Raw genomic sequence first — 21,443 nt, 5'->3', positions numbered from 1 at the left:
TCATTACAGAGCCAGACTGGATACATGGTCCTTATATACAGAGCCAGACTGGATACATGGTCCTTACAGAGCCAGACTGGATACACGGTCCTTACAGAGCCAGACTGGATACATGGTCCTTACAGAGCCAGACTGGATACATGGTCATTACAGAGCCAGACTGGATACATGGTCATTACAGAGCCAGACTGGATACATGGTCATGGTCTTACAGAGCCAGACTGGATACATGGTCCTGGATACATGAGCCAGACTAGACTGGATACACGGTCCTTTCAGAGCCAGACTGGATACACGGTTGGATACGCTAAACAACCTGCCTAATGCTAGTTCTGCAGGAGTATGTTCAGAAATGCACAGAGCCATGGAACACAGGAAGAAGAGGACAAGAGGATATTTGGATTGCATCTGCGAGGCCACTTGTGGCGGTGAAGGTGCCCAGTGGGGGTAGACCTCTGAGGGGTGTGTGTGTGTCTGACCCCTTCACGTCCTATCCAACCGCTCTGCTAAAAAACACTCCTCGCTAAAAATAAAAAATAAACTGCAGCTCCAAAATGAAAATCCCAATTGAACCAACACGCATCTATTTTCATGACGACCTGGACCTACCATTTGGTTTTGAAGTATTGAAACCAAACCATACGATTTGAATGTAAAGTATTTTAATAAACATGAAAGGGTGAATGCAAGAAGGGCTAATCCTTTCAAATAGGCTACGTGTCATATTAAACAGGAACAAGAATAATTCATTTAGGATATATTATTACAATTATTTCAAGGATATAGCCTGTGAAAAAAAAAAACATTGTTAAGCATTTGCGAGCGCGACACACTAGGCTGGACATTAATAAGCTCTCAGCATTTAAAAACATTTCGTTGTATTAAATCATTATAGTCTATACATTGCATATATTGGCTTGACTTACTAAGAATTAAATACAAATTCAACAAAGAATGTCTTATTAGGCTCAGTCTACAGTGCCTTTGAATTCATTTTTTAGAAACACGAGTTTGGCCAGAGTCTGTGGCTTCAGGCTCATGTGATGGAGTATATATATCCTCTCCGACCTTGCAGAGCCACTGGGGATGCTAAACACCCTTTTGGCCACTCTTGCCAGGCTGGGCAAAGATGCAGAGTTTTCATTTTCTATAGGTAGGTTTTTGGGCAAAATAACTCAATAAAAACAGAAAGCCAGTCGAAAGTTGGAATATGCTAGGCCTGGCGGAACACAATCTATTACGGCCTATTGTAGAGATACAATAATACAACAAGGTACATTTTAAGAGATCAGATTTGTACTTTGTAAATACTTCGATACAATGACACACTTAATTAGCTCCCCTCCTCTTCCTTTCTTTTAGCATGTGCACATAGTAAACACACCCTCATGCTTTCGGGATACGTGTCAGATTCCACAATGATTCTTTAGTTGTGGACACAATATCACTGCACTCCCTCTCTTGATCTTGGTCTTCAGCTTTGAAAGACTCATTGCATTTTCACCTGTGTGTTTCATCAGTTCCTTTAAGAAAATATTTTGTGAACTCCATGGCAGCTGTTAAAGCAAGAGGCTATGGCAGCACACAAGTAGCCTACAAATGCATGCTGGACCGGGCATGCCCTGAGCTAGTGAAGTGAATGCTACTAGAGCGAAATTGGAACGGGCAAGAAGGCCAATGCTCCAGCCTATGGGAATCTCGCTTCATGCTCCAGTCAAATTGTGCAAGTTCCACTCACATACTCTGGTGGAGGGGGTTAATAATGCATACGCCAATCATGGGACCCTGTGAAGTCATTATTGGGGTGGACTGTGTGTGGTTTGAGGTCACGTGGCTCCAAAAGCAGCTGGGTATTACCACTATTATATTATTTATCAAAACCATTTCCACATCAAGTGGCTGGCCCTTGGTGGCAGCTGCTCCCAACGGCTCCCATCGTGCTCTGGGGCGCAGCACTGCCAATCAGTTGGGCTCACGCTGGGCTGCCACCAAATCAACTAGGGGGACAGCCACCACAAAGACAGTCCAATCACCAGAGGGAAGCACTCCCTCTTTAGCCAATCACAGCAGCTAAGGTTAGACATGCCAATCACCCGAGGACATCAACAGGAAGTGATGAGGTTCATTGTTAGCTGGTCAGGGGGTAACAAGACCTGTAGGGTTCAGCCACTATAGGGGATCCGAAGTGGCATTTCAGCCCAGAGCCGACCCGAGAGGCTTCATTTATTGGTGCAGACAGACAGTCAGAACAGCAGCTAGAGAGGAAAAGGCCTGTAGCGTTTTCCTTTACATCTTTACTCAGCCAGCATGGGGCCTGCAGCAGCCTTGCACTGGGAACACAACCAGACAACAACAGACAACAGACAAACTTAATCTGACTGAATCCTCTAATGCCACGTTGTCAATTATATTTGTTTTTTAAACTCATCTAAAATACAATATTCCTCTTCCAGGGCATATCACAAACACTTGTTTCTGAAATCTCCCGGCTCTCAGCTGAGTAACTCGGCTAATGATAATTACGACATTATATATTTATCAAGCTCCGTGTGGCTGTCTGTCGCTCCATGTGGCTGCCTGTCGCTCCGAGGCCATTTCTTTCCTGGTACTAGTTAGGTAGTGAAGTGTGTCTCCACTGAATTAGGCATCACTTCCAACTTTAAAATGTCTTCCCTTTTTTTAAGAGAATGCTGGTGATGAATTGAGGAGACTGTACGCTCTGTGTGTAATGGTTTCAGACATGTGTTTTCTAAAGGCCAAACAACAACCATGGTAGTAGACTTTACACACACAGGCACAGACAAATATTGGCGATTTAGCCAACTCAGGTATACTAATCTACATCTATTGTCAATCTCAGTGTCGGGAAAAGACAGTAGTGGTCTAAATAAAATGGTCGGAAGAAAATAAAGGAAATCATCACACTAGGAAAAAAGAGAAACGCCATGTGAAAATGGAATGTTCCATCATTATAACGGCCTGTTCCACAGATCTGAGAGACACTCCCTCCAGTTCAGTTTGATAAAGCCCTGCTCTAAACATGGGGAATGATTCATCCCCATGTTTCACCCTCCCTCTCTTCTCCACTCAGACGTCATAAATCAGGTTTCAGAAATACTTCCTGGCTGGTTAGTGATTGAGTCCAGCTCCTCGGCATTGAGACTACTGCTTCAGCTGGTGGTCTGGACTGGTTCAGTAACCTGCATGGAACACTAGATGAAGGTCAAGCCCATTATGATTGTTTGGGGTAAACTGAACCATCCACCTTTACACAGTAAACAACCCTCAAGCTGGTTTCACCAGTTGGGTTTATAACAGTTAGTCTTGAATGCTAAGTCAGGCGAAGCTACGCCAGTAGAAAACAGTCTAGAGGATGAGCAAGGTGCAGGATGGGAAAGGCTGTGTCGTGCCCTGGGTGTGAGGGAGTGTTAGTAACACAGGGAAACTAGCTTCCCAGCCTGAAGGACAATGGCACACACACATATACACAACCACCTTCAGCTGGGATCTCAGTCATCTAGAGTGACTGAACTCATTACTGTCAATGTCACTATGATTAGACCTCCAATTAAGCACGGACGAGGGACACGCATATGATTAGCCATGATATTTCAATGACACTTCATGCTAAATGCTAATAGTGGGCTGAATTACAATCTAAACGGCACCAAAATAGGCTATTAACAGCTAGCTAATAGGGAGGGCTGGCGTAACCCTTTGGAATGGTGCCAGGAAAGGTTAAGGTATATCTAATTTCATTTGCTCACGGATCTTTGTCACATTAATGTGTCTCGTTGTGTGCGGGGGAAGTATTGCTGTTAATTCTCAAAAGGGCAAGAGGCTTCAGCCACAGACACACTGGGATAACCTTTGGTGGGTTTTAAAGACCTTCGGAGGCGAATCGACGGCACCCGGAGGCACTTCTATTGTTTGCACAGCGACCGCAACACTGTTACGGTTCCGACAGGACGGGGAGTCAGCAGAAATGGGAGAATGCCCTGAGGGACGTCACTTTACACAGGAGGGTGATGGTGACATTGCTTCGGAAAAGAAAACCCTGAGCTTATAGAGGAGGGTGAACCTGTACAGTACTTTCAGAGAGAAATGTATAATGTTTATAGAACAAACATGAATACGTCATGTAGAATGTGTTTTTAATGTTACACCGCATTGAATAAAGCCCCTGGATACTGTGGCAAAGCCTGGCTGAATAAAACAACAACCAAAGATACATTCTCTCTGTTTTAGTTTAGTTGCACAAAGTTTCTGCACCAACCAGTTGAAACCTGTTCTTTGCAACTGAAGCGCTTTAGCGTTGCTGATGGAATGGAAGAGAAGTGGATCTGTAATTGCTGGAGATGGGATGCTTCTGAAGGCTCCAACCCGAGTCAGGGCAGGGGAACACGGGTCCGCAACGTCTCAGAGTCCCGCTCCCAAAGTGGGCCTCCAGAGAACTAGAAGGAGACGCTGCGTTACAGCAATCAGCTCATCCAAGCCATGTTCCCGCTGCTGTTCTGTGTGGGTTTCCTGTTATCCCAAAGCAAATACAAGTCATGTGTTAAAGATAAGGGGACCTGTGGTTTCAAATGACACTTTCCCTCATCACGCCCATTCTAATTATGCATATTGTTTTGTAGGATGATATTTTGTAGTCTTGTAGAGTACACACACTGGATTTTCACGGGGGGAAAATGGAAATAATGTTCTCACACACCTTTCCCAGTGGTGGTGTGATTAATTCTTTACTGCAGATATGGGGCCTGCAACTTGTCGTCCCAGAGCTACCAGTCCAGATAAACAGATTACATACACTCTCCCCTACCACTGTCACTCACATCATACACTCTCCCCTACCACTGTCACTCACATCATACACTCTCCCCTACCACTGTCACTCACATCATACACTCTCCCCTACCACTGTCACTCACATCATACACTCCCCCTACCACTGTCACTCACATCATACACTCTCCCCTACCACTGTCACTCACATCATACACTCTCCCCTACCACTGTCACTCACATCATACACTCTCCCCTACCACTGTCACTCACATCATGCACTCTCCCCTACCACTGTCACTCACATCATACACTCTCCCCTACCACTGTCACTCACATCATACACTCTCCCCTACCACTGTCACTCACATCATACACTCTCCCCTACCACTGTCACTCACATCATACACTCTCCCCTACCACTGTCACTCACATCATACACTCTCCCCTACCACTGTCACTCACATCATACACTTTCCCCTACCACTGTCACTCACATCATACACTCTCCCCTACCACTGTCACTCACATCATACACTCTCCCCTACCACTGTCACTCACATCATACACTCTCCCCTACCACTGTCACTCACATCATACACTCTCCCCTACCACTGTCACTCACATCATACACTCTCCCCTACCACTGTCACTCACATCATACACTCTCCCCTACTACTGTTGCTAACATTCTCTCTGCTCTCCTTTCATTCTGCTTCAAGGGACATGTCCAATCACCACAGAGAAATCTCTGAAGTTGAAGAGCATTTGATCAAACGCAACAGTGCCATTGTGTTTGTTACTGATTGTGATTGTTAGTAGCTGCTGTATTGTGACAGTGTTACAATATAAATAATTGTGTTTCAAGAACAAAATCAATTACCTTAAATGTTTAACATGTTGAAAATATCAAATAGTCCACTCTTCTAAGCATTGTTGAATCTTTAAAAAAATAAATATATATTTAACCTTTATTTAACTAGGCAAGTCAGTTTTACAAAGACGGCCTACATCTCTCCCTGTCATGTTGGTTTCTGTTGGATGTGGTTGGCATTTTGTTTTATACTGTATGTCTTAAGACATACACAGCAGGAACTGTTTCATTGGGTTTCATCATTAGCTGATGTTAAAACTATAGAAAAGAAGACCACCCAGATCACCCTGACACATGTCAGGACCAAGATAGGAAGCATATTGAGACTACTGAGAACCACCCCATGAGTTTCATTTCATCCTGTCCTCAAATGCATCCTCCAGGGAGAGGCTGTGTGACTCAGCCTTTGTGAGGACGTCTTTTAGCAGTAATTTCATCAGTCACCTCGCCACACACTGAAGGACACTGCTGAATTCTTCACATGAGTGTCAGGAGTGGAAGAACAGGCTGCAGCGGATCTCTCTCTCTCTCTCTCTCACACACACACACACACACACACACACACACACACACACACACACACACACACACACACACACACACACACACACACACACACACACACACACACACACACACACACACACACACACACACACACACACACACACACACACACACACAACACAAAACACAAAAACATCAACACACGTCACACAGCCAAAAATCAACACACACACACACACACACAAAGCCAAACATCAACACACATCACACAGCCAAACATCAACACAAACACACAGCCAAAAATCAACACACACACACACACACCAACAAGCGAACATCAACACATGTCACACAGCCGAACATCAACACACACAGCTGTGATGCCCGCTATATTCCAGCTAGCAGCACTAGTTTACCAAATAGACTACTTAATAATCCTAGAGAGAGAGTGGACGTTTCGAGGCAGAGACAATGATGACTCACCCAGCTGACAGTCTCAGTCTCTGAATAGCAGCGATATGAGTGTGAATAGGAGAGCTCTCCTGCCTCTGAATAGCCATAGCACAGAGTTTACCTTGATGTGACACATCCATTCAAACACTATCCTCAGATGCTGCATTTTTTTATGGCTCTTTGCTTCGCCAATACAATAGCGGTTTGTGTGCCAGTCAATTCACTGTGGGGAACTGGACAATTACTGGCAAGCTGTTCTAAATGTAACCTCCAGGACCCAGTTTAACAGCTAGGGTAATGGAGGGGAGGTGAGTGGAGAGGACCAACAGAACAGACAGAGTGATACAAAAGGACAATCAAATGCATTCCAAATGCTGAATGGATTAGAGTGAAACGCATCTGCTGCAAAACCACAGTGGCGAAGGCAAATGTGAAACATCCCTCTCCGTCTCACTTTGAAAGTCCCGGGAACGGATGGTTATTTTATTCTCTAACCATCATGGAAATGGTTAGCCATTACCCTTGCTGCCATTGTCTGACTATCTAGCTGGATGTTTACAAGTTGTATTCCTAATAGCTGTGACAGTTGTGTTGTTGACCCGGGTGCCCCGCACTCCAATCAAACCAATCACACAGCCAGGGGAGAATAAACAGGCCTTTTCATCCACGTTAAACCATACTAGCACCAGGTAAAACACTTTTAACCTAAGCCTGACCTCACTACGCCTCTCTCTCTCCCCCTCTCCATCTGTCCCTCCCTCCCTCTCTCCAACCTCCAATATCAGTCTCTAGAGTCAGGCTCCTTGAAACACCCCCAGAGCCCCTGTTCCACCAGCTAGTAGCTATGGCCACCAAGCGTGCCCTGTGGGAGTGTTCCTAGTTGCTTCACAACCAGAACTAGAGGAGAGAGACCGCTGACTCCTGAGTGGAGCAGAGAACCCTGGGAATAGTGCTAGGAGCTCATGAAGTATGCATGGAGTTGAAGGTCAGAGTCCATACGGCATTCAAATCACTGTGTTCTAAACAGCAGCATTTATTCAAATGAAACACATTTGAACATATTGTTTTACAACTATTTGTTGGAATGACTCAGATAAAGGAACATTTAAAAATGTGTAGAGCTGTCCGACCCCCTGACACTAAGTGGCTGACACACTAAACACAGTACAACCACATGTCACACACAGCACACTACTTTGGGACACAGAGTTGTCCGTTAAGCAGAAAGACATGATAGATCTGTTTTTATCAGGCTGCTGCTGCAATTAAGGCCATAAACATGGTGTGGTGATGCACTCCTGTGTACAGATGTGAACTTGACCCTCTCCAGCATATTTTGGCTCATTATTTAAAAAGAAGATGGAGAACAAGCTATATGATGAAAAATGGCTAAGTTTTGGCGAAGGTACAGCCAACTGGAGTTAGCTACTTATTTTTTTTACTGATATATCTGTTAGGTTCTTATTTTGCAGAGTAAATAACTCACGGACACGAGAGAAGCTTTAACCAAGTTTAATTCGTCCCAAAGGTTCTGTACAGCTGTAATTCAGACAACCCAACATTTCCCACATCACAGATATATATATCCCACTTAAGACACTCCTTCTCTCCAATCCTTACATCTTATGGTTCTACAGGAAAAGAATAACAGGCTACTAAACCCTTATTACTCCCTTCAGGGGATCTGACCTCACCTCCTGACCTCAACCCCTCCTTCACCTAATCCACAGATGTCCATCTGTCTCCCCTATATCAACACTATATCCCTATATCCTCCAATCGGTCCAACACATTCCAAAGCCACTCTGTCTTTCTACAGATCTCACTCCTTACTATACCATGCGTCTGATCTATCATGTCTTTAATATCTCAATGTTCAAAATGTTGAATCCAACATATCGTAATAATATTACAAGCGATATGCGCTTGTGCCTGTGTGCGTGTGTGTGAGTAAACGGTGAGCTCTTTTGTGTAGATCCAGTGAAAAACAGGAAAAACAGGCTAGTGGGCTTTAGTGTGGAGCCAGCGCTCTGTCTTTGGAAAGTCCTCTGCTTTAGAGAGAAGCCTCCCCGCTAAAACCAGATAAGGCCTGGAGATAAGAGGGGGAGATAAATGCAAGCACGCGTCCGGCTCTGTCCACTATCAGCAGTGTTATCAGACCACACAGACCCTCTTTGTTCTGTAACCCTTTCCTCCTAGTCAGCCCCCAAAACGCCTGGCCAAATCCCAATCAACACATCACATGATGGGAGAAAGGGATAGATGGGGAGGCAGGCCAATTAAATTCACAGTGAATAAAACAACCATATAGGGTCAATCTAACAGGGTGTAAGTGTGTGTGCATGCATCTATAGGGGTATTATATACAGTAAAAGTAAACAGTCTGGACACACCTACTCAGTCAAGAGTTTATCTTTATTTTTACTATTTTCTACATTGTATAATGCTGAAGACATCAAAACTATGAAATAACACTTATGGAATCATGTAGTAAGCAAAAAAGTGTTAAACAAATCAGCCACCCTTTGCACTGATGACAGCTTTTCACAGTCTTGGCATTCTCTCAACCAGCTTCATGAGGTGTTCACCTGGAATGCATTTCTATTAATAGGTGTGCCTTGTTAAAAGTTAATTTGCCGAAGTTATTTCCTTAATGCGTTTGAGCCAATCAGTTGTGTTGTGACAAGGTAGGGGTGGTATACAGAATATAGCCCTATTTGGTAAAAGACCAATACCATATTATGGCAAGAACAGCTCAAATAAGCAAAGAGAAATGACAGTCCAATTTTTACTCTTGAACTTATTTAGGCTTTCCATAACAAAGGGGTTGAATATTTATTGACTCAAGATATTTTCATTTTTAATGAATTTGTAAAAACAAATCAAAAAACATAATTCCACTTTTACATTTTGGGGTATTGTGTGTAGGTATGTAAGTGACAGAACAACAAAATGTGGAAAAAGTCCAGGAGTGTGAATACTTTCTGAAGGCACTGCCAAAAAACAAATAAAAATAACAACAGTGCCTGGATAGGGCGTTTGGCCACCACGAGCCACCAGATGAGCTTCAATGCGCCTCGGCATAGATTCTACAAGTGTCTGGACCTCTATTGGAGGGATACAACACCATTGTTTCACGATACATTCCATCATTTGATGTTTTGTGACGCTCCAGAATCTCCCATAAGTATTTAAAGTTTTAATGTCACGTGCACAAGTACAGTGAAATGCTTTTCTTGCCAGCTTTAAACCCAACAATGCAGTAATCAATAACAAATGTAATACAAAAAATAACAAGATAGATCAAAAGCACAAGGAATTAAACACGAGAAAGTAAGTAAGCATATTATATACAGGGTTAGTCAGTTCCAGTAGCATATTTACAAGGTGCAGGGATACTGGATCGATAGATATGTATTGGGGTAAGGTGACTAGGCATCAGGATATAAGATAAACCGAGTCGCAGCAGCGTATATGATTGTATGTGAGTAAATGTATCTGTCTATTGTGTGTTGGAGTGTCAGTGTGTTTGAGTGTGTAGGGCCCGGTGAGTGTGCATAGAAAATAGAAGGGGTGAACTCAGTCTGTGTAGCCATTTCGTTAGCTAATTCGTTAGCTATTCCGTTAGCTATTTAGTTAGCTATTTAGCAGTCTTATGGCTTGGGGTTAGAAGCTGTTCAGGGGCCTGTTGGTGTCAGACTTGATACACTGTCACCGCTTGCCGTGCGGAAGCAGAGAGAACAGTCTATTGCTTGGGTGGGTGGAGTCTTTTAACGTTGCCCGGCCTTCCTTTCACATAGCCTGGTAGAGGTCCTGGATGGCAGGGAGATCAGCTCCAGTGATGTACAAGGCTCGCCGCACCACCCTCTGTAGCACCATGTCATCAAAGGTGGTACTATTGCCATACCAAGCAGTGATGCAGCCGGTCAAGATGTGCTCAATGGTACAACAGTAGGACTTGGTACAACTTCCTGACGGGGAAGAGGCACTGTCGCGCCTTCTTTACCACTGTGCGGTTGTGTGGACCATTTTAAGTTCTTAGTGATTTGGACACGGAGGAACTTGAAGCTCTCGACCCGCTCCACTGCAGCCCTGTCAATGTGGATGGGGCGTGCTCGCCACGCAGTCGTGGGTGAACAAGGAGTACAGGAGGGGACTAAGCACACTCCCCTGTGGGGCCCCCGCGTTGAGGGTCAGCGTGGTGGAGGTGATGTTCCCTACCCTCAACACCTGGGGTCTGCCCGTCAGTAACTCTAGGATTTAGCTACAGAGAGGTGTTCAGTCCCAGGGTCCTAAGCTTGGCGACGAGCTTGGAGGGGACAATGAAGTTGAGCGCAGAGCTGTAGTCAATAAACAGCATTCTCACATAGTTATTCCTCTTATCTAGGTGAGTGAGGGCAGGGTGGAGAGCAATTAAGATTGCGTCGTCTATGGATCTGTTGGGGCCGTTTGCAAATTGAAAGTGGATCTTGGGTGTCTGGGATGATGGAGTTGATGTTTGCCATAATCAGCCTCTCAAGCTCTTCATGGGCAGTAGTCATTGTGCCATGAGATTGTGATCATGTTGGGATTACAGACTGGGACAAGGAGAGGTTGAAAATCACTGTGAATATGCCTGCCAGCTGTTCTGCGCATGCTCTGAGAACACGCCTTGCTCAGCAGGTAGCCTAGTGGTTAGAGCGTTAGACTAGTAACCTAAAAAGGTTGCAAGATCGAATCCCCGAGCTGACAAGGTAAAAATCTGTTGTTCGGCCCCTGAACAAGGCAGTTAACCCACTGTTCCTAGGCCGTTATCGAAAATAAGAATTTGTTCTTAACTGACTTGCCTAGTTAAATAAAGGTAAAATATATATATTTTTAAATAGGTTGAGACCTGGTGACTGAGACACACACACACTCTTTGAGTTTTCAAAGTCACTGAGATTTCTTCTTCCAGCAATTGTAGCCAAAATAATGGGCAACTGGACATTTTTATACATACCCTAAGCATGATGGGATGTTAATTGCACCTGCTTTCAATATACTTTGTATCCCTCATTTACTCAAGTGTTTCCTTTATTCTGGCAGTTACATGTATACAAGTATATAGTGTATATATACAACTACGGGCTATAACCTATAGTCAGAGGCCATTGACCATGAATCCACTGCATGAAGAATGAAACTATTATTTCACACACTAACATCCATGGTTCACACACCAATAGATAGCAGGGTAATAAGCACAACATGAGGGAGATAGTATGTTGACTGACTTACCTCTGTGTCTGTTAGTCGTTTTGTCAAACATAAGCATGGCGTCCTCCACCTGCAAGACACAAAAAGAGGAAGAGATTAGTCTCAATAAAAACCAACTGAAAGAGAGGAAGACAGAGATGGAGACAGAGATGGAGACAGATGGAAAGGGAAGAACTGTGATTAAAAGTGAAAGAGAGACAGACAGACAGACAGACAGACAGACAGACAGACAGACAGACAGACAGACAGACAGACAGACAGACAGACAGACATATGGCCGTGTGACATATGTCCCTTGATGTGTTGAGTGAGTAATGACTCTGCTGTGTCGTCACAAGGTCAAGAACATGCTGGACCCTGAGAGAGGCTCAGTGTGTGAGTATGCAAGGACACGAGTGACAGTGCCAACTCAAGCACAGCAACGGAATCATGATTTGGAGATAGGTGGACACACACATAGGCTTTCTATCTCTCTGTGTCATAGACACACATTCCAGCAAACGCCTCATAAAACCACACACACAATCCAAAATATGCCAAAAAAACACACTCTCCCTCTCAGGTGTACCTGAGCCCCCGCCCCAACCCACCTTCCACACAGACCACTATAATTACAGAAATGTTGTGTAAATTACAGTCTCCGTCTTGCCTACTAAAAACACTTTAGCTGGGTTCGAATACTACCCGCACTAACCATATTATTTGTGACGTGAATTGAGTATATACAGTTGAAGTCGGAAGTCTACATACACCTTAGCCAAATACATTTAAACTCAGTTTTTCACTATTCCTGACATTTAATTCTAGTAAAAAGTCAATCTTAGGTTAGTTAAGATTACCACTTTATTTTAAGAATGTGAAATGTCAGAATGATAGTAGAGAGAAGGATTTATTTCAGCTTTTATTTCTTTCATCACATTCCCAGTGGGTCAGAAGTTTACATACACTCTATTAATATTAGGTAGCATTGCCTTTAAATTGTTTAACTTGGGTCAAACGTTTCGGGTAGCCTTTGTCATGATGTTAGCCTGGGGATAGGTTTAAGACAGTCATAAATACCTCTTCCCCCCTTTTTCCTCACTCTACCCTACTGATGTGAAATTTGAAAACCCCTTGGTTTACATAGAGATTCTGGGAACATCAGAAGGTGGGGGGAAATGAACTATATTCTGGTAATCCGACCAATTGAACATATGTGTCACGTTCTGACCATCGTTCGTGTGTGTTATTCCTTGTTTTAGTGTTGGTCAGGACGTGAGCTGGGTGGGCATTCTATGTTGTGTGTCTGGTTTGTCTATTTCTATGTTTGGCCTGATATGGTTCTCAATCAGAGGCAGGTGTTAGTCATTGTCTCTGATTGGGAACCATATTTAGGTAGCCTGTTTTGTGTTGGATTTTGTGGGTGATTGTTCCTGTCTTTGTGTTTGTGGCACCAGATAGGACTGTTTTGGTTTTTCACGTTTCTTGTTTTGTAGATTGTTGCACAAAGCACTATTTGGAAGAATGGACTTGGGAGGAGATCCTTGACGGGAAAGGACCCTGGACAGAGCCAGGGGAATATTGCCGCCCCAAAGCCGAGCTGGAGGCAGCGAAAGCAGAGAGGCGGCATTATGAGGAGCTAGCACGGCAGAGCGGCTGGAAACCTGAGAGGCACCCCCAAAAATTTCTTGGGGGGGGCACAGGGAGAGTGTGGCAGAGTCAGGAGCCAGACCTGAGCCAATTCCCCCTGTTAACCGTAAGGAGCCATGGATGTTATCGGAGCTATCGGCTGAGAGGGTCGAGGAGTTATTGGACAGAATGGAGGAGAGTGAACGGATGGGAGATGAGGAGACACTCGAGGAGGTGTTAATAGAATTGGGGGAGTGTGAAGAGAGAGAGCAGTTGATTTGGTGTAGTATGCAAGGCATTCGCCCCGAGGTGTGTGTCCCCAGCCCGGTACCACCAGTGCCGGCACCCCGCACCAGGCTGTCTCTCCGTCCCATGAACACAGGTGCTCCCGCCTGTCCGGCGCTACCAGAGTTTCCGCCCCTCAGTCCAGAGGCGCCAGAGCCCCTCAGTCCAGCGCTGCCAGAGTCTCCCGCCTGTCTGACACTGCCAGAGCTCCCGCCCCTCAGTCCAGAGGCGCCAGCGCTCCTCAGTCCAGAGGCGCCAGCGCTCCTCAGTCCAGAGGCGCCAGCGCTCCTCAGTCCAGAGGCGCCAGCGCTCCTCAGTCCAGAGGCGCCAGAGCTTCTCTGTCCAGCGCGGCCGGAGCCTTCCTCCTCTCCAGCGCTGCCAGAGCTCCCGCCCCTCATTCCAGAGGCGCCAGAGCCCCTCATTCCAGAGGCGCCATTGCTCCTCGGTCCAGCACTGCCAGAGCCTTCCTCTCCAGCGCCGCCTGAGCCACCCGTCTGCCCAGCGCCACCTGAGCCGCCCGTCTGCCCAGCGCCGCCTGAGCCGCCCGTCTGCCCAGCGCCATCTGAGCCGCCCGTCTGCCCAGCGCCATCTGAGCCGCCCGTCTGCCCAGCGCCATCTGAGCCGCCCGTCTGCCAAGCGCCGCCTGAGCCGCCCGTCTGCCCAGCGCCACCAGTGCCACCAGTCTGCCCAGCACCGCCAGTCTCCCCAGCGCCGCCAGAACTGGATGTGCCAGAACTGCCAGTCAGCCAGCCAGGATCCGCCAGTCAGCCAGGATCTGCCGGAACCGCCAGTCAGCCAGGATCTGCCGGAACCGCCAGTCAGCCAGGATCTGCCGGAACCGCCAGTCAGCCAGGATCTGCCGGAACCGCCAGTCAGCCAAGATCTGCCGGAACCGCTAGTCAGCCAGGATCTGCCGGAACCACCAGCCAGCCAGGTTCTGCTAGATTCATCAACCTGCCTGAGCTTCCTCTCAGTCCTGAGCTTCCACTCAGTCCTGAGCTTCCTCTCAGTCCTGAGTTACCTCAGTCCCGAGCTGCCCCTCAGTCCAGTGGGGCCCGTTGTTAGGGTTCCTAGGCCAAGGTTAGCGGCGAGGGTCGCCACTCAAGGGACGCTAAGGAGGGGGATTAAGACAATTATGGAGTGGGGTCCAGCGCCAGAGCCGCCACCGCGGACAGATGCCCACCCAGACTCTCCCCTATAGGTTTAGGTTGTGCGTTCAGGGTCCGGGGGGGGGGGGTACTGTAACCTTCTGTTCCAAGTACGTGCGTGAGGTCTGCAGCCTCTGCGTTAAAAGGACTAACATGTCAACTACAGAACTAAGGCAACCTCAGCGTGAGCTTTGGTTGCGAATAGTATGAACTTTGAACTCTTATTCACTACAGAAGTGATACCTCCTAGCCGTTGAGTTAGCAACAGCAGCTGCAAACGCGGGCTAGGAAAGAACAGACAGAGTCTACCACACAACGACATTACTACAACATATCCAATTGACCACCAGAGACATTCTCCAAAGGACAAAGGATTCGGTTTGGCAACATGGCCTTCCGTCTACCACCAACCGAAGCGCAGCTCAGAGTAAATATCTATTGCATTTTCCTTTTCCAAATGGCCAGTAATTTAGAATGCATAATATACTGCATTTACGATAGCACAGCTTCTCCCTTTGTCCCTCAGTCTTCCTGCTCTTTCACTCAAACCCAGCCCTTTTCTTTTGTGTAACCAGCTGTCATATCTGTTCCATCCGCTAGTGACGTTTTCCTTTATGACGTAATTTGTAATCAAGGTATGATTCATTCTTTGTATATGTAATTCTGTGTGATTAGTTAGGTATTTAGTAAATAAATAATTAAACCCAATTTTTGTAGGGCTGATTCAACTTGTTAGCCAGGGTTCGTGAAGAATTTACAACTTTCAGATGAGATTGAATTAAGGTGACGATTAATAGTGACTGCTATTGATGTAAAATATTACTAGGTCCTTAAGAGTATATTCGGAAGATAACAGCTCTATAAATAATATTTTGTAGTGCCCCGACTCTCTAGTTAATTACATTTACATGATTAGCTCAATCAGGTAATATTAATTACGGAGAAAGGATTTTATAGAATAGCATGTCATATCACTTAATCCGGCATAGCCAAAGACACGACACCTTCCACAAGCTTCCCACAATAAATTGGGTGAATTTTGGCCCATTCCTCCTGACAGAGCTGATGTAACTGAGTCAGGTTTGTAGGCCTCCTTGCTCGCTCACACATGCTTTTTCAGTTCTGCCCACAAATGGTCTACAGGATTGGGGTCAGAGCTTTGTGATGACCACTCTAATACCTTGACTTTGTTGTCCTTAAGCAATTTTGCCACAACGTTGGAAGTATGCTTGGGGTCATTGTCCATTTGGAAGACCCTTTTGCGACCAAGCTTTAACTTCCTGACTGATGTCTTGAGATGTTGCTTCAATATATCCACATCCTTTGCCCTCCCCATGATGCCATCTATTTTGTGAAGTGCACCAGTCCCTCCTGCAGCAAAGCACCCCCACAACATGATGCTGCCACCCCCATGCCTCACGGTTGGGATGTGTTCTTCGGCTTGCAAGCCTCCCCATTTTTCCTCTAAATATGACGATGGTCATTATGGCCAAACAGTTCTATTATTGTTTCATTAGACCAGAGGACATTTCTCCAAAAGGTACGATCTTTGTCCCCATGTCTAGTTACAATCCGTAGTCTGGCTTTTTTATGGCGGTTTTGGAGCAGTGGTTTTTTCCTTGCCTTTCAGGTTATGTCGATATTGGACTTGTTTTACTGTGGATATAGATACATTTGTACCTGTTTCCTCCAGCATCTTCACAAGGTCCTTTGCTGTTGTTCTGGGATTGATTTGCACTTTTTGCACCAAAGTACATTAATCTCTAGGAGACAGAACGTGTCTCTTCCTGAGCGGTATGACGGCTGCATGGTCCCATGGTGTTTATACTTGCGTACTATTGTTTGTACAAATGAACGTGGTACCTTCAGGCGTTTGGAAATTGCTCCCAAGGATGAACCAGACTTGTGGAGGTTTACATTTTTTTCCTCTGAGGTCTTGGCTGATTACTTTTGATTTTCCCATGATGTCAAGCAAAAAGGCACCGAGTTTGAAGGTAGGCCTTGAAATACATCCACAGGTACACCTCCAATTGACTCAAATGATGTCATTAGCCTATCAAAAGCTTCTAAAGCCATGACATCAATTTCTGGAATTTTCCAAGATGTTTAAAGGCACTGTCAACATAGTGTATGTAAACTTCTGACCCACTGGAATTGTGATACAGTGAATTAAAAGTGAAATAATCTGTCTGTAAATAATTGTTGGATAAATTACTTGTGTCATGCACGAAGTAATGTCCTAATCGACTTGCCAAACCTAAAGTTTGTCAACAAGAGATTTGTGGAGTGGTTGAAAAGCAAATTTTAATGACTCCAGCCTAAGTGTATGTAAACTTTCGACTTCAACTGTAGTATGCTTTTTGGTCATAGTATGGATATAGTTAGTATACCAAATGTCCCCGGATGTCGTATTACATTCACCAAAATACGAAGTATACAAGGGCCCATAATGCAATTCTTCAGAAAATGGGTGTGGCTTTACAACATTTTCAGATTTGAAGAAAATGGCGCTAAATATGCAACCGAAGTCCGACAAAAGCGCATTCAAATTCATTGATTTAACTAATCATGACAAATGTTAAGAAATGTTGAGCAATGTAATAAAGTTATGACGTTTCAAATAAGTTCATTTACGTTGGCTGACAATTTGTTAGCTACGCTATCCTTACAAACCGCATAGCATTACATCAGTATGTACCGATATGTTACCTAACATTAGGTTACGAATACATCAAACTTGCCCAGCAGTGTATTAACAATCTGCTATCTAACTAACTACCCAACATTTATTGACTTGATTATTCACATCATTCTTAGCTAAGTGGTATAGTCGTTGCGCGTTTCAATGGATATTGATAATTCTGGCTATCTACTCCGATTTCAGAGCACTCTAGTCTGAGTGTGTCAGAGCGCACAATAACTGATGAATTTACAACGCTCAACAGCCATTGAATATGTCCGGTGTCAGTAAACGTTGGCGGAATTCAATTGTTGCCAGCAGCACAGTTACAGTCACCAACGATCTGGATAACATGTAAACAGCCTAACCAGCTCTGCTAGGGTGAGTAAAATGGTCAGAGTGTTCTCTCATTTATGTCTGGAAGTAGCGAGCCAAAGTTACCCAGTTAGCTTGGGTGCTTGACTGCCTTTGCCCAACTCATCGGCCAGAGCGTCCAGTGAGTGCCCTGAACGCTCCGAGAGCGAAACACTCTGACATTCCAGATTGAATTTACAAACACACCAGAAATCGTAAAATGTTTAGCTAGTCATTTGTTATGCTATGACAAATGAACTAATAGTATATAGTATGTAGTTAAGTATGTAGTATACAGTATGTCAGTATGGGTATTCGAACACAGCTTATGCTTCAACTCACCCTCAGTACTACCTTCCCTTCCCCAGAAGGCACGCATCAATCTCTCTTCCACTAAGAGCCCTGTTGCTATAAGCCATAATCATATTCATCAGGCTCAATCAGGTACAATAAGGATTCATCTGGCTGTCTGTCCCCCTGATGGAGATAGACACTAAACGCCACTACCGCACACGGAACACAGCGGACATACATATAGCCACACTAACATATATTTATGTGACAGTGTAAAAGTGGAGCATTGTGTTATTTTCAGGAAGAAGGCGTCCCTGAGACCTGGACCACTGGTGGTGTGGCTGCCTCACATACAGCTGTTAAGTTAAGAGAGGGAGAGAAATGGCTGGACACAGCAGGATATGTAGGTGGGGGGGGTCAGACCTTTAAATGTCGCTATGGATATGTAGGGGGGGGTGACGGAGCCCGCCTGGGCAGTGTTCCCCAGTCACTGTTGCTAGGTAACAGTGTGTGAGTGAATGAGAGAGTGAGTGTGTGTGTACGTGTGTGTGTGTGTGTCTGTGTGTGTGTGTGTGTGTAATAGTAGAAGTGTAGAGCTGTCCCAGCCAGCAAATGATGGGAGGGGACAGCACCAGAGGCTGCCTAATTTGTAACTGTATGACTGGATAAAGGCCACAGTTGCCAGCACACACACACCCTCTCCCCTACTTCTCTACACTGGTGGCTGAGGCTCTGTGTCACCTGTTACCATGTAACAGTATGGTAGGGAGTATTACTGCTTCACTGCAGCTGGGGAGGCTCTGCCTTTTGTTTCCCTTCACCTCTGTCTATCCCTGCTAGGTGCAGTGGTGTAAAGTATTTAAGTAAAAATACTTCAGTTGTTTTTTGGGGTATCTGTGCTTTACTTTACTGTTTATAATTTTGTTTATAATCTTTACTACTTTTACTTCACAAAATTCCTTAAGAAAATATTGTACTTTTTACAATAAAGTACTTGTTACATTTTGAATGGTTAGCAGGACAGGAAAATGGTCCAAATCACACACTTATAAACAGAACATCCCTGGTCATCAAATCAAATTGTATTAGTCACATGCGCCAAATACAACAGGTGTAGACCTTACAGTGAAATGCTTACTTACAAGCCCCTAACCAGCAATGCAGTTTAAAATCCCTACTGTCATCCCTACTGATCTGGCAGACTCACTGAACACACATGCTTCGTTTGTAAATTATCTCTGAATGTTGGAGTGTGCAACTGGCTATCCGTAAATGTATTTTGAAAAACAAGAAAATACTGCTGTCTGGATTTCTTAATATAAGGAATTTGAAATTATTTATACTTTTACTTTTGACACTTAAGTATATTTTAGAAATTTACATTCACTTTTCATACTTAAGTAAGTTTTGAACCAACATTTTTTTTTTACTTTTACACAAGTAGAATTTTACTGGCTGACATTTACTTTTACTTGAGTCACTTTCTATTAAGGGATCTTTAGGTATGACAGTTAGGTACTTTTTCCACCACTGGCGATAGTGTGTCGCCCTGAATTCGTTCAATCAGAAATGAGCCTGACCTTTTACTTGTTAGCCCTGGCGCATGTGCTGCGTGTGTGCTGCGCGTGTGTGTGTGCAGCGCGCTTGTGTGTGTGTGCTGCGAGTGTGTGTGTGTGTGCTGCGCACGTGTGTGTGTGTGCTGCGAGTGTGTGTGTGTGCTGCGCGTGTGTGTGTGTGCTGCGTGTGTGTGTGTGTGCTGCGTGTGTGCGTAAGTGTGTGTGCGTGAGTGTGTGTGTGCGTAAGTGAGAGAGGGGAAGAGAGAGTTATGAGGCAAGAGCACTGTCCCCAAAGAGGGTACGAGGTTCAGATCGATGCAAAGCGGCCACTTTAGCAACCATTTTCACCAAGTAGCATAGTGACGGACATCTCCTAATGCATTCAGATGTGCCGAGGAATTAATTAGCCAGCTCTCACACACACACACAATCACCCACACAGGGCAACAGCTCAATCACTCTTCTCTGTATGGCCTCTGGCTCCAGTTAAAAGCCCCTGTGTCAGAGTGTTAAACCTGAGCTGGTCGGGCTATTCTGACATTAAACACCATTACAGCTAATTGGTGCAGCTACCGCAGCTTTTACTGTCCGTCCAGCGATCTGCAGAGAGGGCTTAATACAGAGACATAGGCCAGGCACAATGACTAATGTCATCATAATGCCTGCTTTATGATGGCACACAGAGAGCTGCACCTGCCCCTGCTGCTGTTAAAGTGCTTTCAAATGGAGTGAAGCTACTAACTGGAGGGGGACAGCAGTGGGTGGATGTAGAGGGTAGTGCAGTGAGGGGAGGAGGTAGGGGGGTAGTGCAGTGAGGGGTTGGAGGTATGGAGGTAGAGCAGTAAGGGGTGGAGGTGGAGCAGTGAGGGGTGAAGGTAGGGGGGTAGAATAGTGAGGGGGTGGAGGTAGGGAGGTAGAGCAGTAAGGGGGTGGTGGGGTGGTTAGAGCAGGAAGGGGGTGGAGGTAGGGAGGTAGAGCAGTGAGGGGGTGGGGGTAGGGGGATTAGAGCAGTGAGGGGTGGGGGTAGGGGGAGTAGAGCAGTGAGGGGGTGGGGGGGGTAGGGGGAGGTAGTAGAGCAGTGAGGGGGTGGGGGGGAGGTAGGGGGAGTAGAGTAGTGAGGGGGTGGGGGTAGGGGGAGTAGAGCAGTGAGGGGGTGGGGGTAGGGGGAGTAGAGCAGTGAGGGGTGGGGGTAGGTGGAGTAGAGCAGTGAAGGGGTGGGGGTAGGGGGAGTAGAGCTGTGAGGGGGTGGGGGTGGGGGGGGTAGGGGGAGTAGAGCAGTGACGGGGTGGAGGTGGGGTGGGTAGAGCAGTAAGGAGGTAGAGGTGGGGTGGGTAGAGCAGTAAGGGGGTGGAGGTAGGGAGGTAGAGGAGTTGAGGGGGTGGGGGGGGTAGGGGGATTAGAGCAGTGAGGGGGTGGGGGTAGGGGGAGTAGAGCAGTGAGGGGGTGGGGGTAGGGGGAGTAGAGCAGTGAGGGGGTGGGGGGTAGGGGGAGTAGAGCAGTGAGGGGGTTGGGGGTAGGGGGAGTAGAGCAGTGAAGGGGTGGGGGTAGGGGGGAGTAGAGCTGTGAGGGGGTGGGGGTAGGGGGAGTAGAGCAGTGAGGGGTTGGGGGTAGGGGGAGTAGAGCAGTGAGGGGTGGGGGTAGGGGGAGTAGAGCAGTGAGGG

General features: G+C 45.9%; 1 protein-coding gene across 10 annotated transcripts in view; it reads right to left on the bottom strand.

Moving 5' to 3' along the window:
* LOC135553069 (RNA-binding protein Musashi homolog 2-like) overlaps nucleotides 1-21,443 on the bottom strand; it is a 373,612-nt gene that overhangs the window by 154,012 nt on the left and 198,157 nt on the right. For all 10 annotated transcript variants that reach the window (XR_010457548.1, XR_010457549.1, XM_064985151.1 and 7 more), the window contains exon 7: nucleotides 11,879-11,927. Coding sequence is in view for 8 of the 10 variants with exons in the window: in XM_064985151.1 (XP_064841223.1) it covers nucleotides 11,879-11,927 (49 nt within the window). In the remaining 2 variants the exon portion in view is untranslated. The remainder of the gene's footprint in view (nucleotides 1-11,878; nucleotides 11,928-21,443) is intronic.

This window comes from Oncorhynchus masou, chromosome 13 (genome assembly GCF_036934945.1).
Source record: "Oncorhynchus masou masou isolate Uvic2021 chromosome 13, UVic_Omas_1.1, whole genome shotgun sequence".
Classification (NCBI taxonomy): Eukaryota; Metazoa; Chordata; class Actinopteri; order Salmoniformes; family Salmonidae; genus Oncorhynchus; species Oncorhynchus masou.
The sequence above is the reverse complement of the archived record's forward strand: the minus strand, read 5'-3'. Positions and strand labels throughout refer to the sequence as shown.